The sequence below is a fragment of the Trachemys scripta genome, chromosome 2 (genome assembly GCF_013100865.1).
Source record: "Trachemys scripta elegans isolate TJP31775 chromosome 2, CAS_Tse_1.0, whole genome shotgun sequence".
In the NCBI taxonomy this organism is placed as follows: domain Eukaryota; kingdom Metazoa; phylum Chordata; order Testudines; family Emydidae; genus Trachemys; species Trachemys scripta.
The window spans coordinates 83,874,315-83,898,565 of record NC_048299.1 but is presented as its reverse complement, the minus strand read 5'-3'; the positions used below and the strand labels follow the sequence as shown (position 1 = coordinate 83,898,565).

The 24,251-nt window shown below is 42.5% G+C and overlaps 1 protein-coding gene across 3 annotated transcripts in view; it reads right to left on the bottom strand.

Moving 5' to 3' along the window:
* Positions 1-10,805, bottom strand: part of GOLGA4 (golgin A4) — a 116,669-nt gene extending 105,864 nt beyond the window's left edge. For 2 of the 3 annotated variants that reach the window (XM_034761124.1, XM_034761125.1), the window contains exons 1-2: positions 10,207-10,805; positions 816-914 (exon numbers count right to left, since the gene is read on the bottom strand). In XM_034761124.1, coding sequence (XP_034617015.1) covers positions 816-914; positions 10,207-10,290 — 183 coding nt within the window. In that variant the 5' untranslated portion in view covers positions 10,291-10,805. The remainder of the gene's footprint in view (positions 1-815; positions 915-10,206) is intronic. The other variant, XM_034761126.1, reaches the window with a different exon arrangement.
* Positions 10,806-24,251: the final 13,446 nt, after the last annotated feature.

The following is a 24,251-nucleotide window of genomic DNA, read 5'->3' as shown; positions in this document are numbered from 1 at the left end:
AGCTGTGGGACTATTTTCTTGATGATCTAATGATGCAAATAAGTTGGCAACAACCCCTCCAACTCAAGAACCTATGGACTCAGCAGCACTGACTAGGCCATTTTCCTCCATGTACCATTAAGCCAGGTTTCTCTTTGGTGGTTGTGATAAAAATGAAATATTGTAATTGTCCACTGATCAAAACTGAGATTATTTCCCCAATTCAACCTCATCAGCAAGACCAGCTCAATTCAGTGTGATGGATGAGTGTATATAAAAATGCATCTCCTTCACAATTACAGCTCACTTTTTGAAATTTCAGTTACTTCATTTATAGTTACAAAACCTCACCTGCTTATGGTTAGAAGTCATGGAAAAGGTCACAACATTTCTCAGCCTTGAAGTGTTATCAGCTTGAAAAGTTTAGGAAGCCCTGCTTTACCGATATTAAAAATGCAGAGTTTAATTTGTATATACAGATGAGGTGTTGAAAATACTAATAAAGAGTTCTTAATAATTTTTTTTTTTTTAAATAAATGGAGATATACCTATCTCCTAGAACTGGAAGGGACCCTGAAGGGTCATTGAGTCCAACCCCCTGCCTTCACTAGCAGGACTAAGTATTGATTTTGCCCTAGATCCCTAAGTGGCCCCCTCAAGGATTGAACTCACAACCCTGGGTTTAGCAGTCCAATGCTCAAACCACTGAGCTATCCCTCCCCCTTCTTAGATAAAAAGGTATTGTGTAAAGTGATAAATATGATTATACACTTAGATATTTTGTAATATGCTACAGATAAAAAGTTTATGAAAAGAAAACAGAGCTCTGAACTGACCTCTTTGTCTGGTGTTAAAGTGCCTTCATCAGATTGTTCTGTAAGTGAAGATGTTCTGCTCCTGTTGCCTGGTGATGGTGGGGAAGATTTGGAGTGAGTCTGCATGGAGAAAGTGCACAAATCAGCAAGTAGTTTGAACTAATTTCACACACAATTCTCCAGTGTTGGAATATTTCAAATGACAACTATTAACTACAGTGCTCAATATAGCTTTGCTAAAGCATTCCATAAGATTTTCTTAAAAGGAAAAACACAGCTCTTCCCAGTGCCTACATGACAGATCTTATCTTGACTCAAAACCTATGCCACAGAAAAGGCCACAATTCACAGGAATGGCCATACTGGGTAAGACCAATGGTCCATCTAGCCCAGAAAACTGACTTCCAACAGTGGCCAATGCCAGCTGCTTCAGAGGAAATTAATAGAACAGGGCAATCATCAAGTGATCCATCCCCAGTCATCCATTTACACCCAGCTTCTGGCAGCTAGATGCTTAGGACACCCAGAACATAGGGTTGCATCCCTGATCATCTTGGTTAACAGCCATTGATGGACCTATACACCATGAATTTATCTAATTCTTTTTTTAACCTAGTTATAGTTTTGGCCTTCGCATCGTGCCCCAGAAACCAATTCCACAGGTTGACTGTGCACTGTGTGAAGTAGTACTTCCTATTGTTTATTTTAAACATGATGCCCAATAATTTCATTGGGTGATCCCTACTTTCTGTGTAATGTGAAGGTGTAAATAAGAAAGTGCTAGTCACTTTCTCCGCACCATTCATAATTTTATAGACCTCTATAATACCCCCCCTTAGTTCTCTCTTTTCCAAGTTCCACAATCCCCGTCTTTTTAATCTCCCCCCTCATATGTAAGCCATTCCATACCCCTAATCATGTTTGTTGCTCTTCTCCATACCTTTCCCAATTCTAATATATCTTTTTTGAGATAGGGCGAGCAAAACAGCATGCAGTATTCACTGTGTGGGTGTGCCATGGATTCATATAGTGGCATTATATTTTCTATCTTAATACCTATCTCTTTCCTAATGATTCCTAACATTGTTATCTTTTTTGACAGCTGCTGCATGCTGAGCAGATGTTTTCAGAGCACTATCCACAATGACTCCAAGATTTCTTTCTTGAGTGGTAACAACTAAATTAGACAACATCATTTTATATATATAGTTGGGATTATGTTGCCCAAAGTGCATTAATCAACATTGAATTTCATCTGCCATTTTGTTGAGATCCCTGTTTTGTGAGATCCCTTTAACTCTGCAGTCTGCTTTGGACTTCTCTGTCTTGAGTAATTTTGTATCATCTGCAAATTTTGCCATCCCTTTTTCCAGATCACTTACGAATATTTTGAACAGCCCTGGTCCCAGTACAGCTCCCTAGGGGACACCACTGTTTACCTCTCTCCATTCTGAAAACTGAGCATTTATTCCTACCCTTTATTTCCTGTCTTTTAACCAGTTACTGATCCATGCAAGGGCCTTCCCTCTTATCCCATGACTGCATACTTTGCTTATTTGCCTTTGGTAAGGGACTTAGTCATAGTCTTTCTGAAAGTCCAAGTACACTATATCACTTTTTTCCACATGTTTATTGACCTCCTCAAAGAATTCTAATAGGTTGGTGAGGCATGACTTCCCTTTACAAAAGTCATGTTGACTCTTCCCCAACAAATCATGTTCATCTACGAGTCTGATAATTCTGTTCTTTAATACAGTTTCAACCAATTTGCCTGGTACTGTGAAGTTAAGCTTACTGGCCTGTAATTGCCAGGATCGCCTCTGAAACTTTTTTAAAAATCGGCATCACATTAGTTATTCTCCAGTCATCTAAGACAGAAGCTGATTTAAGTGTTAGGCTACATACCACACTTAAGTAGCTGTGCAATTTCATACTGGAGTTCCTTCAGAACTCTTGGGTGAATACCTCTGGTCCTGCTGACTTATTACTGTTTAATGTATTAGTTTGTTTCAAAACCACCTGTACTGACACCTCAATGAGACAGTTAATCAGATTTGCCACATAAAAATAATAGCTCATTTGGCAGAATCTCTCTCACATCCCCTATAGTGAAGACAGATGCAAAGAATTCATTTAGCTTCTCTGCAACAGCCTGGTCTTCCTTGAGTGCTCCTTTAGCACCTCAATCATCCAGTGGCCCCACTGATTGTTTGGCAAGTTTCCTGCTTCTGAAGTACTTAAAAAAAAATTGCTGCTAGTTTTTGAGTCTTTGCCTAGTTGCTCTTCAAATTCTTTTTTGGCCTGCCTAATTATACTTTGACACTTGACTTGCCAGAGTTTATGCTCCTTTCTATTTTCCTCAGTAGGATTTGACTTCCAGTTTTTCAAGGATGCCTTTTTGCCTCTAACCACTTCTTTTACTCTGTTGTTCAGTCATGGTGGAACTGTTTTGGTCCTCTTACTATGTTTTTTTTATTTGGGGTATATATTTAATTTGAGTCTTTATGATGGTATTTTTTAAAAAGTTTTTATGCAGCTTGCTGGCATTTCATTCTTGTGACTGTACCTTTTCTCTTCTGTTTAACTAGCATCCTAATTTTTAAGTAGTTCCCCTTCTGAAGTTAAATGCTAGTGTGATGGACTTTGAAACTTTCCCTCCCAGAAGGATGTTAAATTTAATTATATTATGGTCACGATTATCAAGCAGTTCAGCTATATTCACTTCTGGGACCAGATCATGTGTTCCACTTAGGATCAAAAATTGCCTCTCTCTTTGTGGGTTTCAGGACTAGCTGCTCCATGAAGCAGTCATTAATGGTGTCTAGAAACTTAATCTCAGCATCCTGTCCTAAAATGACATGTACCCAGTCAATATGGGAATAGCTGAAATCCCACATAATTATTGAGTTTTCTATTCTTATAGCCTTCCTAATCTCCCAGAGCATTTCACACCATCACCATCCTAGTCAGCTGGTTGGTAGTATATTCTTACTGATATACTCTTAGCATGGAATTTCTAAACATAGAGATTCTATGGTACAGTTTGATTCATTTAAGATTTTTATTATATTTGACTCCATGCATTCTTTCACATATAGTGCCACCCTCCACCCGCACCAGCACAAACTATTCTGTCATTCCTATATATACTGTACCCTGGTATTACAGGGTCCCATTGATCATCATCATATTACCAAGTTTCTGAGATGCCTATATCAATATCCTCACTGAATACCGGACACTCAAGTTCACCCTTCTCCAGTCAGTCCCAAGAACTTGCAGTGAGGCTACATTAGCTATTTTAATAATTTATAACCACAGTTCACACTTAGTACTACAGATCTGAGGCCTGACAAATAGATATATATATATATACACACAAACCTTTAAACCTAAAACTACTTTTATATACAACTACCCCGATATAACGCGACCCGATATAACATGAATTCGGATATAATGCTGTAAAGCAGTGCTCTGGTGGGCGGGGCTATGCACTCCGGTGGATCAAAGCAAGTTCGATATAATGCAGTTTCACCTATAACGCAGTAAGATTTTTTGGCTCCCGAGGATAGCGTTATATCGGGGTAGAGGTGTGTGTATATATTTATTCATTCAATCATTTTGATGGCTAGTGTCTTCTGGTTCCCTTAACTTATGCATTTAAAGGATCACAAATACAAGTGGTACAGAAACTCTCTTTAAACTTGAATGAACATGGTTTTTAAAGGCAACTCATACTTTTTCTGGATTTTATCTTTTAAGAAATATAAAAAAGTCTATTTTCCTCTCAATGTATATTTTCCCCCATTAACGTTAATTAAGGCTGTGATATGAGATATTTATCATTTTGGAGGTTTTTATTGGGATATACTATTAATTTTCTGCAGACCGAGATAACTTTGTTAGCTGAGTAACCCATCACATTATATATTTAATATTCTACGTGTGTAAATATATGCAAAAGTCAGGAAAGTACGCTGTCACGTGGCTAACGACTCCAGAGAGCTGCAAGTGCTGTAAAATTACTGAAATGTACACTAATTCTAAGTAGCAAAGAAATCTTAAATTTCATGTGTAAATTAAACAAACTTTTTGGTTTAGGCAATTATTAACTTTTGCCAACACAGTCAAAAATGAGTGGCTCAAAAGGAAATTTCAGGGCTGGGGATGGGGATGACAAGGAAATAATTAAACAAGAACGTTTACAAAAAGCAAGAGAAAAATAGAAGCTGCACAAGGAAAAGTGAGCAGAAGAATTTAAGACAGTTTTTATGAAGTCCACAAAGCAAACAAACTTTATTGCACTGAATGACTATAATCAAAAGACAAATTTCACAACTTTTCCTGAGTCCTCTCTATACCATAACCAACTCACACGTAGTTTATTATTCTCATCACACTCAACTATAAAATATCACTATGAACTAACTAAAATATTAAAATACCAAAAGCTCTATGCTATAGATAAAACTAATTAACAAGATCTCATCGTACATGTCTAACTACTGTTGACAATATACCAAGAATGTACAATTACTTTTGTTGCAAATTTACTGTTTGACTTCCAGAAACATGTGATGATAGTAGCATCATCTTGCTTTCAATACCTCTCTATATTTTCCAAATGGATGGCTCAGAAGAATCAGGCATTGAGTATTTGATGTTCTATGACATGGATAGTAGACTATCTACTCACTGTAAAGAAATAGTTATGTTCCCAGTAAAATCAGTCATTTTTAGAAAGCGGAAGGAGTTTAATGTTTTGTATGTATAAAGACCTGGCACAATTCTAGTCTAATCCTGTAGTATGATGGGAAAGAGTAATAACTAATAGTACTCTGCCTACCAGTTGCCTGAGAACAACTAATATAAAAGAGCTGATAGATAATAGCCAACACGTGAAATATCAAACCAAATACAATGGATTATTCCAATTTCTGGCACAGCCATGAGTACTGCCATTACCAAATAAGTAGGATATTCTCAGCTCAGAATAAAAACTGCTAGAAAGTCAAACACCTCATTTAATATCAAATGACCATGCAACCATGGAGGCAATATATGTTGCTGAGAAATTGAGCTCCAAAGACTTTAAGATATTTACTTTTCATAGAGAATGAAAAATCTACTCACCCATTGCAAATATAAAGTTTCCCCAAGCTAGTGCAAAAAAAAAAATTAAAGAAAAAAGTTTTCTGGTCCTTATGAATGCAAAAAATAATCTTTTAAACACGAACCAAGTGTTATCTGATGCAGTGCCATCTTACTTGTCTACAGGCAATACTCCAGCATCCCCACTGCTTCTAATAAGGCCTGGTCCACACTAACCCCCAACTTCGGACTAAGGTACGCAAATTCGGCTACGTTAATAACGTAGCTGAATTCGGAGTACCTTAGTCCGAACTTACCGCAGGTCCAGACGCGGCAGGCAGGCTCCCCCGTCGATGCCGCGTACTCCTCTCGCCGAGCTGGAGTACTGGCGTTGACGGCGAGCACTTCCGGGATCGATCCCAGAAGATCGATTGCCTGCCGCCGAACAAGGAAATAAGTGTAGACGTACCCTCAGTTTCTCAAGTTTCAGAAGACTGTAACTAACCAAAGTCTGGTCAGTTTTTGCTGCTGTGTTCAGAACCATGGTCAGTTTCATTCTAGTGCTGCTTTTGAAAACTAGAAGGAGCAGCAGCAGAGGAAGGTACCGAAGCTAGTCACTACACAGGAGGATCCTCAGGCTTGGGAAGGAGCAGAATATGGAGACCAGCAGCGGGGTCTGGAAAGGGAAGAGGAACAGCAAGAGCACGTTCCTTCTCCCTTTATACAGCCAGAGAATTTGGGGGGGAAGGAGAGGGACTTGGGAAGCAGAGGAAATTTGGGGTCTCCAAGTTGAGACGCCTGACACCTACTAGCTAGCAACTCTTACAAAAGATGAAGCTGCAAAGCAAGGCCCAGGAACAGTAATAGGTTCTTACCTAGTCATTGTACCTGAATAGTGGCACCAGCCTATCAATCAATCTTGGGCCAGAACATTTAGTCCTCTAGCTTCTAGTGACTGGTAAAATCACCAAGGCTTATCTGCAAGATGAGAAGATGTGTGTGCAGTGGGAGAGTAAATGGAGTAGAGACAGACTGGAGAAAGATTACATAGTGTAAGAGGTAAAGACAATATACCAAAAAAGAAAGAGCAAACAGTGAAGACAGCCCAAGAAAAGATGCACCATGACAGGATATAAGAAAAGAATGCAAGTGAGTGAAGCCATGAAGGGAAAGAAAATCTAAAGCAACGAATGTTGTAAGTTACTTTTTTTTGTCTTGAATCGAAAATTGACTGACATTATAATATAATCCAATTAACTGCTTGCAGTTATTTTATTCCTTTAAATTACAAGGAGAGTGGGGGAGGAAAAAATACACTGCTACCTCGATATAACGCGACCAGATATAACACGAATTCGGATATAACGCGGTAAAGCAGTGCTCTGGGGGGGGGGGCTGCGCACTCCGGTTGGTCAAAGCAAGTTCAATATAACGCGGTTTCACCTATATCGTGGTAAGATTTTTTGGCTCCCGAGGACAGAGTTATATCGAGGTAGAGGTGTGCTTTTCACTCTGACTAGGAGATCTTGTGTAAATTTTTTGAGGGCTGATGCCATTTCTTTTGATTTATGTCATTTGATTTCATTGTCCAAGTTGTATGAAATGTAGAGTTAGCAGATTAGTCAATTCCAGTTTTATTCAAAGTCAAATTTCACTCTGATTTCACACACTAACTCAGTGGTGCAATTTTGGAGTTGTCAGCGTTGCAGGATAATGGTTAAAACTAAACATTCTGTTTTCATTGTGGGGTTTTGGGTTTTTAATTCATTTCAAAGTGACAATATAGTATATAAGATCACTGACAGATCAGAAACTGACAGTATGATGGAACAAATAAAGTGTTATTTAACTTAGTTTAAACTGTTTGATTCAGTTTCACAAGATTTGCCAATGAATATTTCAACAGAGAAATAAAGCCAGACTGTACATTATGCTAGTGAAAAAAACATCACCACACTCAGGCACAAATATATCCACAACATTGATTCACAATAAGTACTGATTCCTCAATACATACTGACTGTCCCAAACTAAATGGGATAAAATTTTCAGTGTGATGCACAATGATTTAGCTGAAATGTCTCCTTAAAATTAAACTGAAGTCTTATAGCTAAATCACTCTATAATTTATTGAAAACATGCATATAAATATATTGCCTCAGATCTATCCCTGATGAAAGCAATCCTTTACCACTACAAAATTGTGAAGAGACCCATAACTAATGGCATATGAAAGAATTTAAAATGAAATGTGATAATACACTATACAACCTTATAAAGATCTTGTTTACAACTCTCAACAAAAAGATCACTCCCCACTTGAAGAATCAGCATCTTGGATGAAACTGAGTGTAAATATTCATACCCAAAATACTTACTAGAAGTTGCTCATTCTGCACAGCCTATCATGTACTTAATGATTTTTTTAGTTCTGCCCTTCGAGTTACTGCCGTCTGTGACAAGTATACATTCTGTATTATTATAATTTACAAATTGCTGTTGCATGCAATCTTTAAAATCCTGTAATAACTTTACCTTTACTGAAGTACAAATTGGACAAAAAAAAGTCAAGTTGTTTAATCTGCAAGAGAATGTAATAAATGTCCACAGACTCCAGATATTCTATATGTAAAAATTCAAGTATAATCCAATAATATTTCAAAATCTTAGTAATATTAACAGCAATTTAAATAACCAAGAAGTACCAATTTCTAAGATTAAGTAACCAAATGGTCTCTCAAGTGCAGGTGTTTTTTTGTGTTTTTTTTTTCTTAATTTCTTTAAAGTTAAAAGCAGCATGGGAGAAGAGAAGGGCGACCAGATAGCAAGTGAGAAAAATCAGGATGGGAGTGGAGGGGTAATAGATGCCTATGTAAGAGAAAGCCCTGAATATCGGGACTATCCCTATAAAATCGGGACATCTGGTAACCCTAGCGAAGAGAGACTTCCAGGAATACATGGGGACAGGGGGAAAAAAACCCAGACCCACAAAGCCTGAAGCTCAAGGTTTGGTAGGGGATGAAGCCATTAATTTTTAAATAGTTAATGATTCCTTCATTTATCAAATATTGTTCAACATTACGATGCAGTCAGACAAAAGTAATTCACTGTATAGTTTAGATGTCATTAGCAGCTTATATTGAAATTTAATCACCTCTAACTATGATTATTGGCAGAATATACTATTATATTATAAGTGTGACAAAGATAACCAATGACCGCAATGCTGAACTGTGAGATCTGATGTAAACTAAAATGTTATCATATGAAATTCTTTAAACGCTAAAAAGTCAATAGCTTCATCACCCACATTATTCTCGCTATCCTGACAACCAAAAAGATTTTGTATGAATACTGAACGAGATACTTCTAGAAACTGAGTTAACATGAAAATCAGTTCTCAGCAGTCTCTAGAAGACTTGAGGAGGGTCGCACAATTTAGCATAATTCAGCATCACTGGCACTCCCTATTTAAGGCTATAACAACAGCAGATGTTGTATGTGGGGGGGTAGGGGGGGATTTTTCATTGTGCCTACCTTGCATGGTGCCCAAGTAAAGATGTTGGTGTCTCACTTTCAAAAGCACCAAGTTCATAAACTTTTATTTTTAAAGCACACTGCACATCTTTCCTGGGAAATAACTGATTTGTCTGGGGGCAGCAAGCAGTTTGCTCACTTTGTAAGAGGAAAAAAACAGAGCACAACAGTTAATGTGCTATATATAGAGCTCTATATAATTTCTCAGGACTTCAATAGGAGTCCTGCCTGAATAAGAACTAGTTTCTGTTTCTGACAGCCAAAGCACAACTTGTATAGTGACTTTGTGCTTTATCTGATTTCTCTTTTAATCCAAGATACAAAATTATACCAAGAAGTAGAGATCTGGGTATTTTATGTCCTACATTAACGCCGGGACAGAGCGGGCAAGACATAAAGTTAGAGAAGAAGTGCCCTGTCCCCTGAAGCGCTGCAGGAAGTTATAACACGTCTTTGTGATAATAAATGGGAGCTTCCAACCAGGGAAAGGAACTAATGAGGGAGTGGGGGTGGGGGAGGTGTCACTGATGTAAAAGGAGTCAGTCGTGAGCACGCAGCTCTGACAGACCCACAGCGCGATGCCGGGGCTGCCTCCTCCAGAGGTTGCAGAAAAACTGGGACTGGAGCACCCCGCCCCACTGCCTGCAGGTGACGAGTGACACCCGGACAGCAGCGGGGCTCTCACCGCACCGGCACTGCGCAGCGAGGGGAGCCAAGCCCCGCTGCTTTATCCCCTTCCGAGCCCGGGGGGGGAGGAGGCGCAGGGCCCGGCGCGCGGTACCTGCGGCTGCTGGGGCGCCCGCCCCCCAGGGCTCCGCGGCTGTGTTTGCTCCTCGACGATTTTCTGCCTCAGTTTCTTGAACATGGCGGCGGCCCCCCAGCGCCCCGGGGAGGAGGGGGCGGCAAGGGGAACACGGGGAGCCGCTGCCGGTCCCCGCTCCGGGAGGGGGCGTCAGTCTCCCTCCCGCGTCCCGTCCCCTCTCCCGGCAGCCTGGGGCTCAGGGGTGGTTGGGAGCCGAGCTCCTCCCGCGAGCGCCGGTAACTCCGCTCCCCGGATCAGCCGCCGCCGCTTCACCTCCGCTCCTTCCTGGATCCCCCTCCCCAGCAGGTGAACAGAAGAGCCACTGCGCCTGCGCGGCCAACGTGGAGCTGAGATGACGGGACGCTACGGCGAGGAGCGAGGGACAAACCGCCTGGGGGCATTCCCCGTGCCCCAGCCCTGCTAGTGTCATTCCCAAAGGGGCGGGCGCGCTGTGCCCAGCAATGACCGGGTGAAGGGCAGAGGCAGCCGCTCTGCGGCTCAGTCCCCACTTCCCTCTGCCCTGAGCAACGCCCTGTAAGGAACCGTTCTACCTGAGCCCCTTGGAGAAGAGAATCTGGACTAGATGGGATTTAATCGGCCTCTTTTCCCCCCACCTTCAGTTTCTAGGACAATGGGCAACACCCTCCTCGCGGACGCCTCCAATCCACCCGCATACATAGCTGAGCAGCCCCACCCTTCCCGACAGCTGACTGTCCCTTCAGCCCATAAGGGCCCTGCATTCCCCGTGCACGTGGCGTCCCCTCCGTTTTATTGTTGAAAACGAGAAATAGGCAGGAAACTGATGTTCTAGAAATAGTTACACCAAAAGAATCGGCTCCGCAGCCCCTGACTTTTCCTTTGTTGATAATTGTGAGTGTCACTCATCTTGGATCTTTATCACACAGGTTTTGGCCACATTTGGGTAGAATGAGCACAATCCATCCATCCACCCAGCTACTCTCTCTATTTCCTGTATTTGGTGCCTAAATGTCCCAAGCCTTGTGCCTAATTGATACAAGAAACACTTTGTCTCCCCTCTGTTAGCAATGATCAGATGCTGATGCAACCATGCAATTTTATGCCCACTCCAAACTTTACGGTGTGCTCTTTTAAAAATAAGCTTTGCATTATATGTTTTCACACAGTTATCTCTATATTTCCTGGAAATGTAGCTGGTCACACTTCTCATTCCTTAACCACAAATGGACTTCCAAAAATGTCTGCAGAAATCTTGATGCTTCTGCCAGGTTACAAACTGCTGTCATTTTTAACTAATCAAAAAAGAAAAAACTGATGGGAAACGGTTATTGTTTTCTATGTATTTCATCTGAGAAGCTAGGCAAGAGAGGTTTGCAGCCTACAGGCAGTACCAGCCAGTGGCGCCATGGAGCCGGGCCCATGCTCAGCAGGGGCCCCAGCCTGCTCTGCTTGCACTGCACCCCAAGACCCTGCCAGCCCGCTGGCTTCCCCTGCCCATCATTTGCTCCTCTTGGCTTGCCCGCAGGCTGAGGGCTCCTCTCTGCCCCCTGGCCAACTCCCAGTGCACCTCCAGCTCTGGGCAGTCTCTGATTCCCGCCACCTGTGGGGCCGCGCCTGTCTCCCCGGAGCTGAGCCACCTGGGACTAGTGCAGAAGCCTGGCCAGTCTCTGGCAATCACGGGGCAACAACAGTGTGGGGGCTTGGCTGGACACCTCCAGGCAAGTGGGTCCTGAGGCAGCCTGGCAGGGGCAGACCCTGGCCTGGCTAATCACACCACTCCTGAGGGGCTGTAGTGATTCCGTACCCTGTGACCAGCCACGGCTGCGCTGCCGGCCCAGCAGACACAGTTGCCTCCCAACAGGGCCAGTGAGTGCAGCCAGGACGCAGGGAGTGGGTCTCTGGGGAGGAGGGGCATCTGGGAGGGGTGCTGGGCTGTGAGAGGTAGGGAAGAACTGTGTGTGTTGGGGCAGTAGTGGGGCTGTGGGCAGGGGGGTGCTGTGCAGGGGTGATATTGTGCAGGGCGCTGTGCATTTGTAGGAGAGTCTGGGGGTGGGCCCTGGCCACAGGGAGTCAGGAGCAGGTGTTGGGCGGGGGAGCTGTGTGGCGCGGCATGGGCCCACCCCGACAGGAAGGGGCATGCTGGCAGCACAGGGCAGGCAGGATACTGAATCTAGCAACTGCCGGTTTGTAAATAGTGCCCTGGCACTGGGCTGGGTGGAACGGGGCCGCCCCTGTCATGCCCCTGGACATCCCCCTCGCTCTGGGGACCGATCTCCCCACACCATGCTCCATAGGGCCCCCAAATATTTTTGGCACCAGGCCCACAAAAGGCTAATCCAGGCCCTCCCTCTTCCCCCGCCTCCTGCCCTGAGCACACTACATTCCTGCTCCTCCTGCCTCCCTCCCAGAGCTTGCTACAGCTGTTTCGCAGTGGCAAACGCTGGGAAGTAGGCGGAGGAGCTGGGACGTGGTGCGCTTAGGGGAGGCGGCGGAGGTGAGGTGAGGCGGGGAGCTTGGCTGCCGATGGGCGCAGAGTACCCACTAATTTTTCCCCGTGTGTGCTCCAGCACCAGAGCACCCACAGAGTCGGCGGCTATGGAGCCAGGAAGCTGGTTTACAGTGCCCAGCATTGCCTGCTGCAGACCATAGCAAGCAACCAATTATTTACTTCAGCCAGATAGTCTCTCTTTCCTATGAATCTTATATACACGAGCAAGGTACAATACAATTCAAAGTAACTTTTCGTAAGCAAGAAAGGTCTTGTAGTAGCACATGGAACACTCTGGTGGACTCTCTAAGAACCACATCCTAACTCCCCAAGAAATTGGTAGCTTTCATCTTTGTGTTCCATTAATGGTACACGCTCAAGTTCTCTTGTATCCTCAAGAATCTGCATACATTCCAATATATAATCTAACTATTAAATGCAGTATGTGAGTTTGATACTTAGACATGAACTGAAAGGAATACAGATCCCAGAGGTATCAAATGGAAGTGTGGAGTTTGCAGCTGTCTCCTCTCTTTCAGAGCATTGTCCTCAGAGGTGTCCTTAGGCATAGGCAACATATGCAGCTGCATAGGGCACCTCAAAATTTGGGGCACCACTGGGTCTTAGTGTCCACCCTCCTGACTTTCCTATCCCTTTCCTGCAGGCTCCCACAGCTGGCTGCTGCATCCTGGTGAGTCTTCCTCAGGAGAGGATCTAGTAGATAAAAGTGAAAAAGTGTTCCAGCCTGCCAAACCTATTAGCACAACATTGAAACTATTAAAGAGCCATTCAAGGGGTAATGAAGTCATTTAACAGGCATTTGCCAAACCCCAGGTATATACTGTCAGTTTCTGAATTTACTGACAAAAACAGTTGTGCATTACTGTAATATTTACTCAGAACATGTCAGTCTACAGGACCTTCGTTTAAAATTTGCTTTAAAAATATTTAATTAGTGTGTTGGTGAAGATTATAAAATCACATCTCTAAAAAATCCTTGCATAGATTTTTAGATGCACAATCATCTTTAGCCTTAAATGCTTGGATCTTCAGACATAATAGTTTTTTAAATAAATCCTTCAAAAGACCACCCTTATCTAAAATACACATTTAAATTACTATAGTAAAAAAAAACTTGCTTCCAAAGTTTTCCTGTCCTTTCTGTCCACCCTTTTCTCCCTTCACCCCCTTTCTCCCTTTATCCCCTCTTCCTCTCCCCGCCCCCACTGAAGAGAGCCCTTAAAGAGACAACACCCCTTTCCTTCCAGATAGCTGGACAAAAAGTTTTCCTTTCTTTACTTCTGACTCTCTGATTAACTAGTTTTAAGAGAACCCTCCAGCAAAATCAGTACCTTAATAAGATATAAAATCCTTTGTTATGCCTAAAATCTTTGGAAACATATTTTTTAAAGTTGGTGAAATTTCATAAACATGTCTATTGTTGTGTTATTCACACAAAGTAAATTAGTATTCCCTTTTTCTAAAAGCAATGAACATTGTTATGAACACACTAAACCTCTGTGACTGATTAATTTAAAATAATGTCTTTGTTTTGGTGAGTTAAATATGTAGTAATCTGGAATGATTACTTTATGAAGGCTTAAGAGTACATTTAAAATATAAAATCAGCTTAGAAATACTGATTAAGAAAATGTAAAACAGAGAAGAGCTGCATCATGTATTCCCTAATATTTAATGTTGTATTCAGCAAGACAGCTGACTCACTCTTACTACAAAGTTTTTGCAAATAAATGTCTGACAAACTTCAGGGCATACCAAAAAACCTGTGACTGACATTTTTTATTCCCAAATTTAGTGCTTTTAATTAGGTACTATTGGGATTTTGTGGTTCCCAATAATAACCAAATAAGTCTGATGCCGGGCAGAATCAAAGGTCTTCGATTCAATTCAATCTAATTCAACAAGACTTTATTCAATGTGCACAAAGGGAGAGCCCCTGGTACAAAAATCAGCTGGAGTCCCTCCAGCAAGGAGCCCCTCCCATTGTTATTTTATAGCACATGGCAGTTACATAATAAGTTACATAACACAAACCGCTAATCTAACCAATCATATTTAACCTTTCCATACATGGATTTGTTCATCACATGCTTATACTTCTCCACTCCACATGTTGAGCTCACCCCCCTCCCCTTGGCCTTTTCTAGAATGTTCCTAGGGTGGTAAGCCACAGCATGCTTCTTTATGCATAAGCAGTGGTGAGCTGGAGCCGGTTTCTACCGGTTCGCAGGAACCGGTTGTTAAATTTAGAAGCCCTTTTAGAACCGGTTGTTCCGGGACAACCAGTTCTAAAAGGGCTTTTAAATTTAACAAAAGCTCCGGCAGCTGTCCACCCCGCCCCCAGCCCCAGCTCACTTCCCCCTCCTCCTCTGAACGCTCCCGCTCTGCCCCTCTTCTCCTCCCGCTGCCCCCTGCTTCCCGCGAATCAGCTGATTCGCAGGAAGCCTGAAACAAGCAGCAGGCAGGTACGTTGGGGCCGGGGGGGGCGTGAGGAGGTCTCTAGGGAGGCGCGGCGCAGCCCAGTCCGGCCCCAGCCAAGCGACTCCCTCCGGCCTGGCCCCGGCCGAGTACCCCAGCCCTGGCCCGGTCCCGGTCCCAGCCAAGCGCCCCCGGCTCCGGCCCCGGCCGAGCATCCCCAACTCCGGTCCGGCTTGGGCACCGGTCCCGGCTCGGGCCCCGGTCCCGGCCGAGCGGCCCTGGCCTGGCTCGGGGCCCATGGTCCCGGTCCCGGCCGAGCGGCCCCGGCCCGGCTTGGGTCCCGTGGTCCCGGCCGAGCGGCCCAGGCCCAGCCCAGCCCAGCGGCTCCAGCCTGGCCTGGCCCAGCCTTGGCGGAGCGGCTCCGACCCGGACTCAGCCCAGCGGCTCCAACCCGGACCCGGACCTGGCCGAGCGGCTCCGGCCCGGACCCGGCCCAGCGGACCAGGCAGCACAGTAAGGGGGCAGAGAGCAGGGAGGGGGTGTTGGAAGAGGGCAGGGGAGTTCGGGGGGTTGTGTGGGGGGTTGGATAGGGGTCGGGGCGGTCAGAGGGCAGGGAACAGGAGGATTGAATGGGGGCAAGGGTCCCGGGGGGCAGTCAGGAAGGAGCAGGGGTTGGATGGGGCGGTGTGGGCAGTCAGGGGCAGGGGTTCCAGGAGCAGTCGGGGACAGAGAGAAGGGGTGGTTGGATGGGGCAGGAGTCCCGGGGGACCATCAGGAATGAGAGGAGGGGTTGGATGGGGCGGCAGAGGGCAGTCAGGAGACAGGGAAGGGGGGTGGATGGGGCAGGGGTCCCGGGGGGGGCCCACGACCCCCTCGGGGGGTGAGGAGGAGGGAACCTGTTGTTAATATTTTGGCAGCTAATCACTGTGCATAAGTACCTTCTAAATCACATTTTGTTTAAAATGAACACAAGCATACCCTTCAGTACCTTCTGCATGTCCATTCTGTGTGAGGGAGGGGGTACCGGGGTCTCTGCGGGGAACTGTGACTCTCTGCCACCGTGAGGCGGGCTGGGCAGCTTGTTATCCTTTGCTGCCTCCCCCCTCACCCTCCTGCTGGGCTGCGAGCTCGGGCTGCCGTTGGGCATAGGGGCACCAGTTTAATAATACTGTGTAGGGCCCCATAAATCCTAAGGACGGCCCTGATTGTCCTGGTGGATTTTCTGTCAATATGTCAGTAATATCCTTCTCTTTAAGTTTCTTTCTGTGTGTCTTCTCTCTCCTCCTCATTTCCTCCTCCCCACCTTATCAAGTTTAGAATTTTCCTCACTCCTGCATAATATATATAAGTCATGTTTCTTTCTTTGGAAAAATTGAAGCTTGAGGTAGTCTCTGTGCTCTGATTGTTCCTGACGAAATAGACAATATTTTGCCATGTGCCTCTTAATTTCCTTTTTCTTTTTCCTCAATTTTTTGTAAACCTACCAGGTTGTAGCTAGAATCTTCTCACTACACGCTCCACAGAGAGGTTACCATTTCAGCCAAGTCATAAGATGGTATTTGTCAAATCCTGCGCAAATAGTATAGAACAAAAAGAGTATCACCCTTTACTGAGAGAGAGCAGTTTTGGGAGATTTTCAGTGGGTCAGGTACCCACTGGTGACACAAATTCATGGTATTTTTCACAGTCTGTTTATATATATATATATATATATATATACACACAACACCTAGTTACCTTCAGTAGTGTTTTCAAAAAACAAACAAACCCAAAAGAACTACACACTGAGAGTTCCACTTGCAGAAAACCCAAGTAAGTCACTACTGTTTCTAGCACTATAGTCAGAAAGCAGTGTTTTCTATTACTGTCTCTTGCTTTCAGCATACTACCTGTTCCTGTCAAACCTGTCATCTGAACTGTTACCCTAAAAACCACTCAGCCCAAAATCACATGGTCCTCAGTCTCTTTACTGTATGTGGGTTATTTCAGGTGGACTTAGGCGTTGGCCATTTTTTGCCTAGTTCCTCTGCAACACACAGACACTCCTCAGATATTTTTGCTTACTCAGTTTTCCCTGAAGCTGGCTATTCTGCTATTCTTCATATAGACAAAAGAGAGTGCTTAACCCACAAAATACCATTAATGGTTATCTGATTGCAACTGCTATAACCTTTGGACAAAGTTCTCCACTTAAATCTTTACTATGGGGAATTTCCTATCAAGGTTTTGTATAGTAATATTTTATAGTCAAATTATATTTATTTCACTACCACCTTTACTATAATAGGTGCTCTGGGTCAACCAAACGTAACTGCAGTTGTAGTCAGCATCACAGTTCTGCTAGTAGCACAGAGTATGTACTACAGGGGTATGTGCTGTACAAAAGTGAGAGGTGACTCTCGTTCAAATAGGGAAAGAGTGCCATTCCCCTACCACTCCAAACTGCTAGATCTCTCATGGACTGTATGTGATCTTCTTAACCACACCTACTTTGCTACTGCTTGTAACTTACACACTTTTTTCTCTGTGACAGCCTGTATCCCTATGCTCACCCTTTTTACAAAACTATTGTGGATTTTGTTCAAAGTATACCTTGTGAGGTGTCATTTGAAGACTCACAATTTGCTGATCATTATTGTCCTATTAAAATATATGTGGTAATATTCTAAATCTGGGGAAACAGCCACAAATCAATTGCTCAGAGACAAAAAGCAAACTGATGCCTCAGCCAAGTGTCAACAAAATCAAATGGACTATCACCTGGAAAGTGGCCATTCTTTGGCAGGAAAAAGGATGTGAGCAAGAAATTTACATCTTGGCAACGAATAGCTGGAGGTTCCTATCTCCATAGACTTGCTGTCTACAAAACCTCAGCTAGAGATTATTTTCAAAGAAAAAGAGAGCTATAAGAAAGGAGAACAGAGGCCCCAAAAGGTCTCTCCCTTCATCTCTACTCATGATATCAACAACACCTGAAGGACAAGGAAATTAACACTGAACTCTGGGAGAGTTCCTGGTCGAAAGAATTTCAGCCAGTAAGACTGCTAAAGCACATGGTGAGAGAAACCTTTGCTTTAAATTCACTTAACTTGTTAAGTATTAGATGTGTTTTTGCTTTTGTTTACTTTGTAATCAATTCTAACTTTGATGACTCATTACTTATAATCACTTAAAATAAATATTTCTGGTTAATAATCTTGTTTTATCTACACCAATGTGTGTTTGTTTGGGGTATTCCATTGGAGATAACAAGGTTTGTGGATATCATTTTCTATTAATGAAATTACAGACTTCATATGAGCTTGTATTGTCCATGAGGGTGCTGGGTAGTACAAGACGCACATTTCTGGGGGAAAGTCTGGGACTGGGAGTCTGCTGGTGTTGCCTGCAGCATCATTCATGGATAGATGGCTGCCTGGCTATAGTACTCATATAATGTACCTGGGGGTGATTTACATGCTGGAGGCCATGTGTGAGCAGACCAGGAGTAGTTGCTCTCACAGCAAAGCAGTGTAAAAGGCACCCCAGGTTGGAGAACTGAGGTGACACAGCTGTCCATCAGTCCAGATTGTACCCTGAGGAATGTCACACTAACACAACTTAAAGGTCCAGTCTACAAGCTCTCAGTGTACATGACTGTCCAGCTGAATTCTATAGGAGTACTGTGTTCAGATGGTTTTCATGATATCCATTTTTATTGTTTATTTGTATTGTGTTAGCCCCTAGGAGCCCCAGACATGGACTAGGACCCCACTTTGGTAGGCTCTGTTCAAACACAGAACAAAATGACAATCCCTGCCCCTAATTGCTTAACAATTGTATCGAGGCTTTAATCTAAACTAGAAAATTGCACCAGGTGAATTAAAATTGATATTTAAAATCAATCTGCTTAAACCAATTCAAACTGAAATAAACTAAATTGACATAAGCAAGTTTTAAACTGATGTAAGTGTATCTATACTAGGGGTTTTCAGTGGTTTCACTAGATCCATTTAATAATTAATTTAGTTAAACCAGTGAAATTTTCTAATCTAGACAAGGCCTGGGTTTCCACTCTGCAGCACATATCTTTATTAGCTTCCAGTGTTTGGTAAATATATACAGAGTATTTAAAGATGCCTGGTATTTTACATATTGTAAAACGTAAGGAAAACTGGTAAAATTAAATCTTTTTTTAGATCACCTTTTGTTTGACTGACAGCTAGTCGTGCCTCTACCACCTTTGGTTTCCTTATAGACAGACTGACAAAGGCAGCATCAAAACTAAAATGCACAAGTCAGTAATATGAGGTGGTAACTCCCATACCACCATAATTCCATTGACATTTATAGACATGGTTAACTTTAAGCCCGTGCACGCCAGTGGGACTACTCATGTGAGTATAATTTCTGCATGTGCATAAATGTATAACATGATCAGAGCCTTATTCCTCAAGCACAGAGCAGGACAAATGCAAAAGTAAACTTAAAATTTTCTACAGAAAATTTTGTACCTACTACAGTTACAAGTAACATCTATAATTATTAAAACTGAAGAATTTAGCAAAAAAAAAAAAAAACCCTTTACCTTCCAGTTTATTTATTTTGTGCATTTGACAGCATTTTGCGTACAGTCAGTTTCACTGTTTCCCCTCATCGTCTGCCAATTTCTCATGAAAAGCCTCTTATAAACATTAACAACAAGGAGTCTGGTGGCACCTTAAAGACTAACAGATTTATTTGGGCATAAGCTTTCGTGGGTAAAAAACCCACTTCTTCAGATGCATGGAGTGAAAATTACAGATGCAGGCATTATTATACAGATACATGAAGAGAAGGGAGTTACCTCACAAGTGGAGAACCAGTGTTGACAGGGTCAATTCAATCAGGGTGGATGTAGTCCACTCCCAATAATTGATGAGGAGGTGTCAATTCCAGGAGAGGGAAAGTTGATTTGTAGTGAGCCAGCCACTCCCAGTCCCACACCCTGATTGAATTGGCCCTGTCAACACTGGTTCTCAACTTGTGAGGTAACTCCCTTTTTTTCATGTGTCAATATAATAATGCCTGCATCTGTAATTTTCACTCCATGCATCTGAAGAAGTGGGTTTTTTACCCAGAAAAGCTTATGCCCAAATAAATCTGTTAGTCTTTAAGGTGCCACTGGACTCCTTGTTGTTTTTGTGGAAACAGACTAACACGGCTACCCGCTGATACTTATGAACATTGTCAGGGGCAGAAAAAATAACTTCATATTTAAAAAAAAAAAGAAATTTCAAGATGTGTTATTTAAAGTGTGTGTTCTATTAGAAACTGGATTTTTTTTCAAAATCAGTCAGTTAAAAACATTCAAGTTGGCAGTGTCCCTTTAAATCAAGAAACAGATAAATTTATTGTCAGAAGTACATAAGAACGGCCATACTGGGTCAGACCAAAGATCCATCTAGCCCAGTATCCTGTCCTCCGACAGTGGCCAATGCCAGGTGCCCCAGAGGAAATGAACTGAACAGGTAATCATCAAGTGATCCATCCCCTGTTGCCAGTTTCCAGTTCTAGCAAACAGAGGCTAGGGTCACCATACCTGCCCATCCTGGCTAATTGCCATTGATGGACTATCCTCCATGAATTTATCTAGTTCTTTTTTGAACCCTGTTATAGTTTGGCCTTCATAACATCCTCTAGCAAGGAGTTCCACAGGTTGACTGTGTGTTGTGTTCTTTTGTTTGTTTTAAACCTGCTGCCAATTAATTTCATTTGGTGACCCTAATTCTTGTGTTATGAGAAGAAATAAATAACACTTCCTTATTTACTTTCTCCACACCAATCATGATTTTATATATCTTTATCATATTCATCCTTAATCATCTCTTTTCCAATCCGAAAAGTCCTAGTCTTATTAATCTCTCCTCATATGGAAGCTGTTCCATACCCTTAATAATTTTTGTTGCCCTTTTCTGAACCTTTTCCAGTTCCAATATATCTTTTTTGAGATGGAGCAAACACATCTACATGCAGTATTCAAGATATGGGCATACCATGGATTTATATAGCGGCAATATGATATTTTCTGTCTTATTATCAATCCCTTTTTTAATGATTCCCAACGTTCTGTTAGCTTTTTTGAGTGCCGCTGAACAGTGAGTGGATGTTTTCAGATAACTATTTACAATGACTCCAAGATCTCATTCTTGATTGATAACAACTAATTTAGACCCCATGATTTTATATGTATATTTCAGATTATGTTTTACACTGTGCATTACTTTGCATTTATCAACATTGAATTTCACCTGCCATTTTGTTGCCCAGTCACTCAGTTTTGTGAGATCCCTTTGTAACTCTTCACAGTCTGCTTTGGACTTAACTATCTTGAGTAGTTTTGTATCATCTGCAAATTTTGCCACTTCACTGTTTACCCCCTTTCCCAGATCATTTATGAATACTGTATGTTGAATAGTACTGGTCCCAGTACAGACGCCTGGGGGATACCAATATTTACCTCTCTCCATTCTGAAAACTGACCATTTATTCCTACCCTTGGTTTCCTATTTTATAACCAGTTACCAATCCATGACAGGACCTTCCCTCTTATCCCATGACAGCTTACTTTGCGTAAGAGCCTTTCGTGATGGACCCTGTCAAAGGCTTTCTGAAAATCTAAGTACACTATATCCATTGTATCCCCCTTGTCCTCATGTTTGTTGACCCCATCAAAGAATTCTAATAGATTGGTGAGGCATGATTTCCCTTTACAAAAACCATGTTGACTCTTCCCCAACAAATTATGTTCATCTATGTGTCTAACAATTTTGTTCTTTACTATAGTTTCAACCAGTTTGCCCAGTACTGAAGTCAGACTTAACAGCCTGTAATTGCCGGGATCGCATCTGGAGACTTTTAAAAAAATTGGCATCCCCGTTATCTGGTACAGAAGTTGATTTAAATGATAGATTACATACCACAGATCGTGGTTCTGCAATTTCACATTTGAGTTCCTTCAGAACTCTTGGATGAATACCATCTAGTCCTGGTGACTTATTACTGTTTATCAATTTGTTCCAAAACCTCCTCTAATGACATCTCAATCTGGGACAGTTCCTCAGCGTTGTCACCTAAAAAGAATGGCTCAGGTTCGGGAATCTCCCTCACATCCTCAGCCATGAAGACCGATGCAAGGGAGTTGCCCACAATGGCCTTGTCGTCTTGGAGTGCTCTTTTAGCATCTGATCATCCAGTGGCCTCTCTGGTTGTTTAGTAGGGTTAAAAAAAAAATTGTTGTTATTTTTTGAGTCTTTGGCTAGCTGTTCTTCAAATTCTTCTTTGGCCTACCTAATTATATTTTTACACTTCATTTGCCAGAGTTTATGCTCCTTTCTATTTTCTTCTATAAGATTTAACTTCCATTTTTTAAAGGATGACTTTTTGCCTTTTTTACTTTGTTGTTTAACCACAGTGGCACTTTTAAAAATTTTATTACTATGTTTTTTAACTTGTAATTTAATTTTTTAAGTAATGGGAACAGAACATGGCCCCATCCTGCATTTACACCTGTGTTTAACTTTACTACCATGAGTAGTACTATTTAAATCACAGGGACTATAAATGATAGCATGCAGTGTTGTAGCCTTGTCAGTCCCAGGATACTGGTAACATCTTTTATTGGACCGACTTCTGTTGGTGAGAGAAACAAGCTTTTGAGCTACACACAGAGCTCTTCTTCAGGTCTGGGAAACAAGTGTTACTGCTATGTTAATGGGCCACCTAACTTTGAATGGTCCCTCGAAATATGTGTTAACTTTTTATGCTAAACAATCTGTTCTATCTTATTCAACTGTGATACTCTGAGTACATTTCCCGACTAGAAGAAGAGCTCTGTGCAAGCTGTGTAAGTCTCTTATTGGATCAGCTTCTGTTGGTGACAAAGATATAACGTCACCCAACTTATCTCTCTAATATTCATGGACGTGAAGATAAGGGGGTGTGCTTGCAGAATTGGGGCCTAGATGTGGAATTGCAGGTTTCATAATTGTCCTACTACTGCTGATAAGCTCACAACCGCAGCATTCTTCTCATTTGTATAGGGTTAAGAGGTAATCAATTTTTACAAGGAAAACAAACAAATTTGGAAATTTTAAGTCTAAACAAATACTGTTACTGATTTGGAATCTTAGGGTAAAATTTTCAAAAATGCCTAATTGATTTAGGAGGTCACATCCCATTTTCAAAAGTCACTGTGGCCCATATCCTAGAAGGTATTTAGATTTAAATTGATGGGAGTTAGGCACTTACATCACTGAGGCACTTCTCAAAATGTTACCCTTGAACTTTAGGACACTGGCTAATTCCCAGTTCCCTGGGAACAAGTTAATTTCCAGGTTTGTGGATGCAGGGTGGCAGGAAGGTTTCCTAATTCCAGTGGAGTGCATTCCGACTTGGCTTATCTTCCTGCTTCTAGAATCACTCCCTTCCCTGGCTTTTGCTCCAATTGCAGCCCATCTCCACTTGCTGCTGAGTACCCACCCTGGCCTTAGAAATCTGTAGGTTGTGTTGGAAACTCAGGGTGGGGATAGATAAAGAACTGGGATGGGAGCCAGCAGCAGGGTGAGGTAAGTAGGGAGCATGAGGCTGACACGTACAAGTTAGGAAAGGACATATCAGGGAGGTGAAAGAGGTCTCTTTTGCTTAGGAGAGGGAAATGAGACCCCTGTTCACTTGTAACTCATTAAGAATGTGACTTGTGCATACAAATTAGAGAAATTCACAAAGATATTAGTCGACCTTTAAATTGTGCTGTTGAGTATGGATACTGCAACCTACATATTTTAGGTGTAAATTATACTGCAGTCTATATTAAATGTAACCTCTATATAGTGTAGCTTATGTTGCAACTTATATTTTATCATAGGCAGGAACAGTCCAGATTGGTGCTCCAATAGTTCGTCTGCATGTGCTTGTGTGTGTGTTGGAGCTAGAGGGTCCGGGGGGAAATATGCTTCAAATTTCCCCATGTGTAGGTAATGCTCTTCATTCTTCTCCAATGCCATGGGGCCAGCTCCTTTAGATTGGCATTTCTATCTCTACACTGCTATGTAGAACATGGAGAGCAGGGAACAGAATATCAGTTACAAGGAGGACAGCA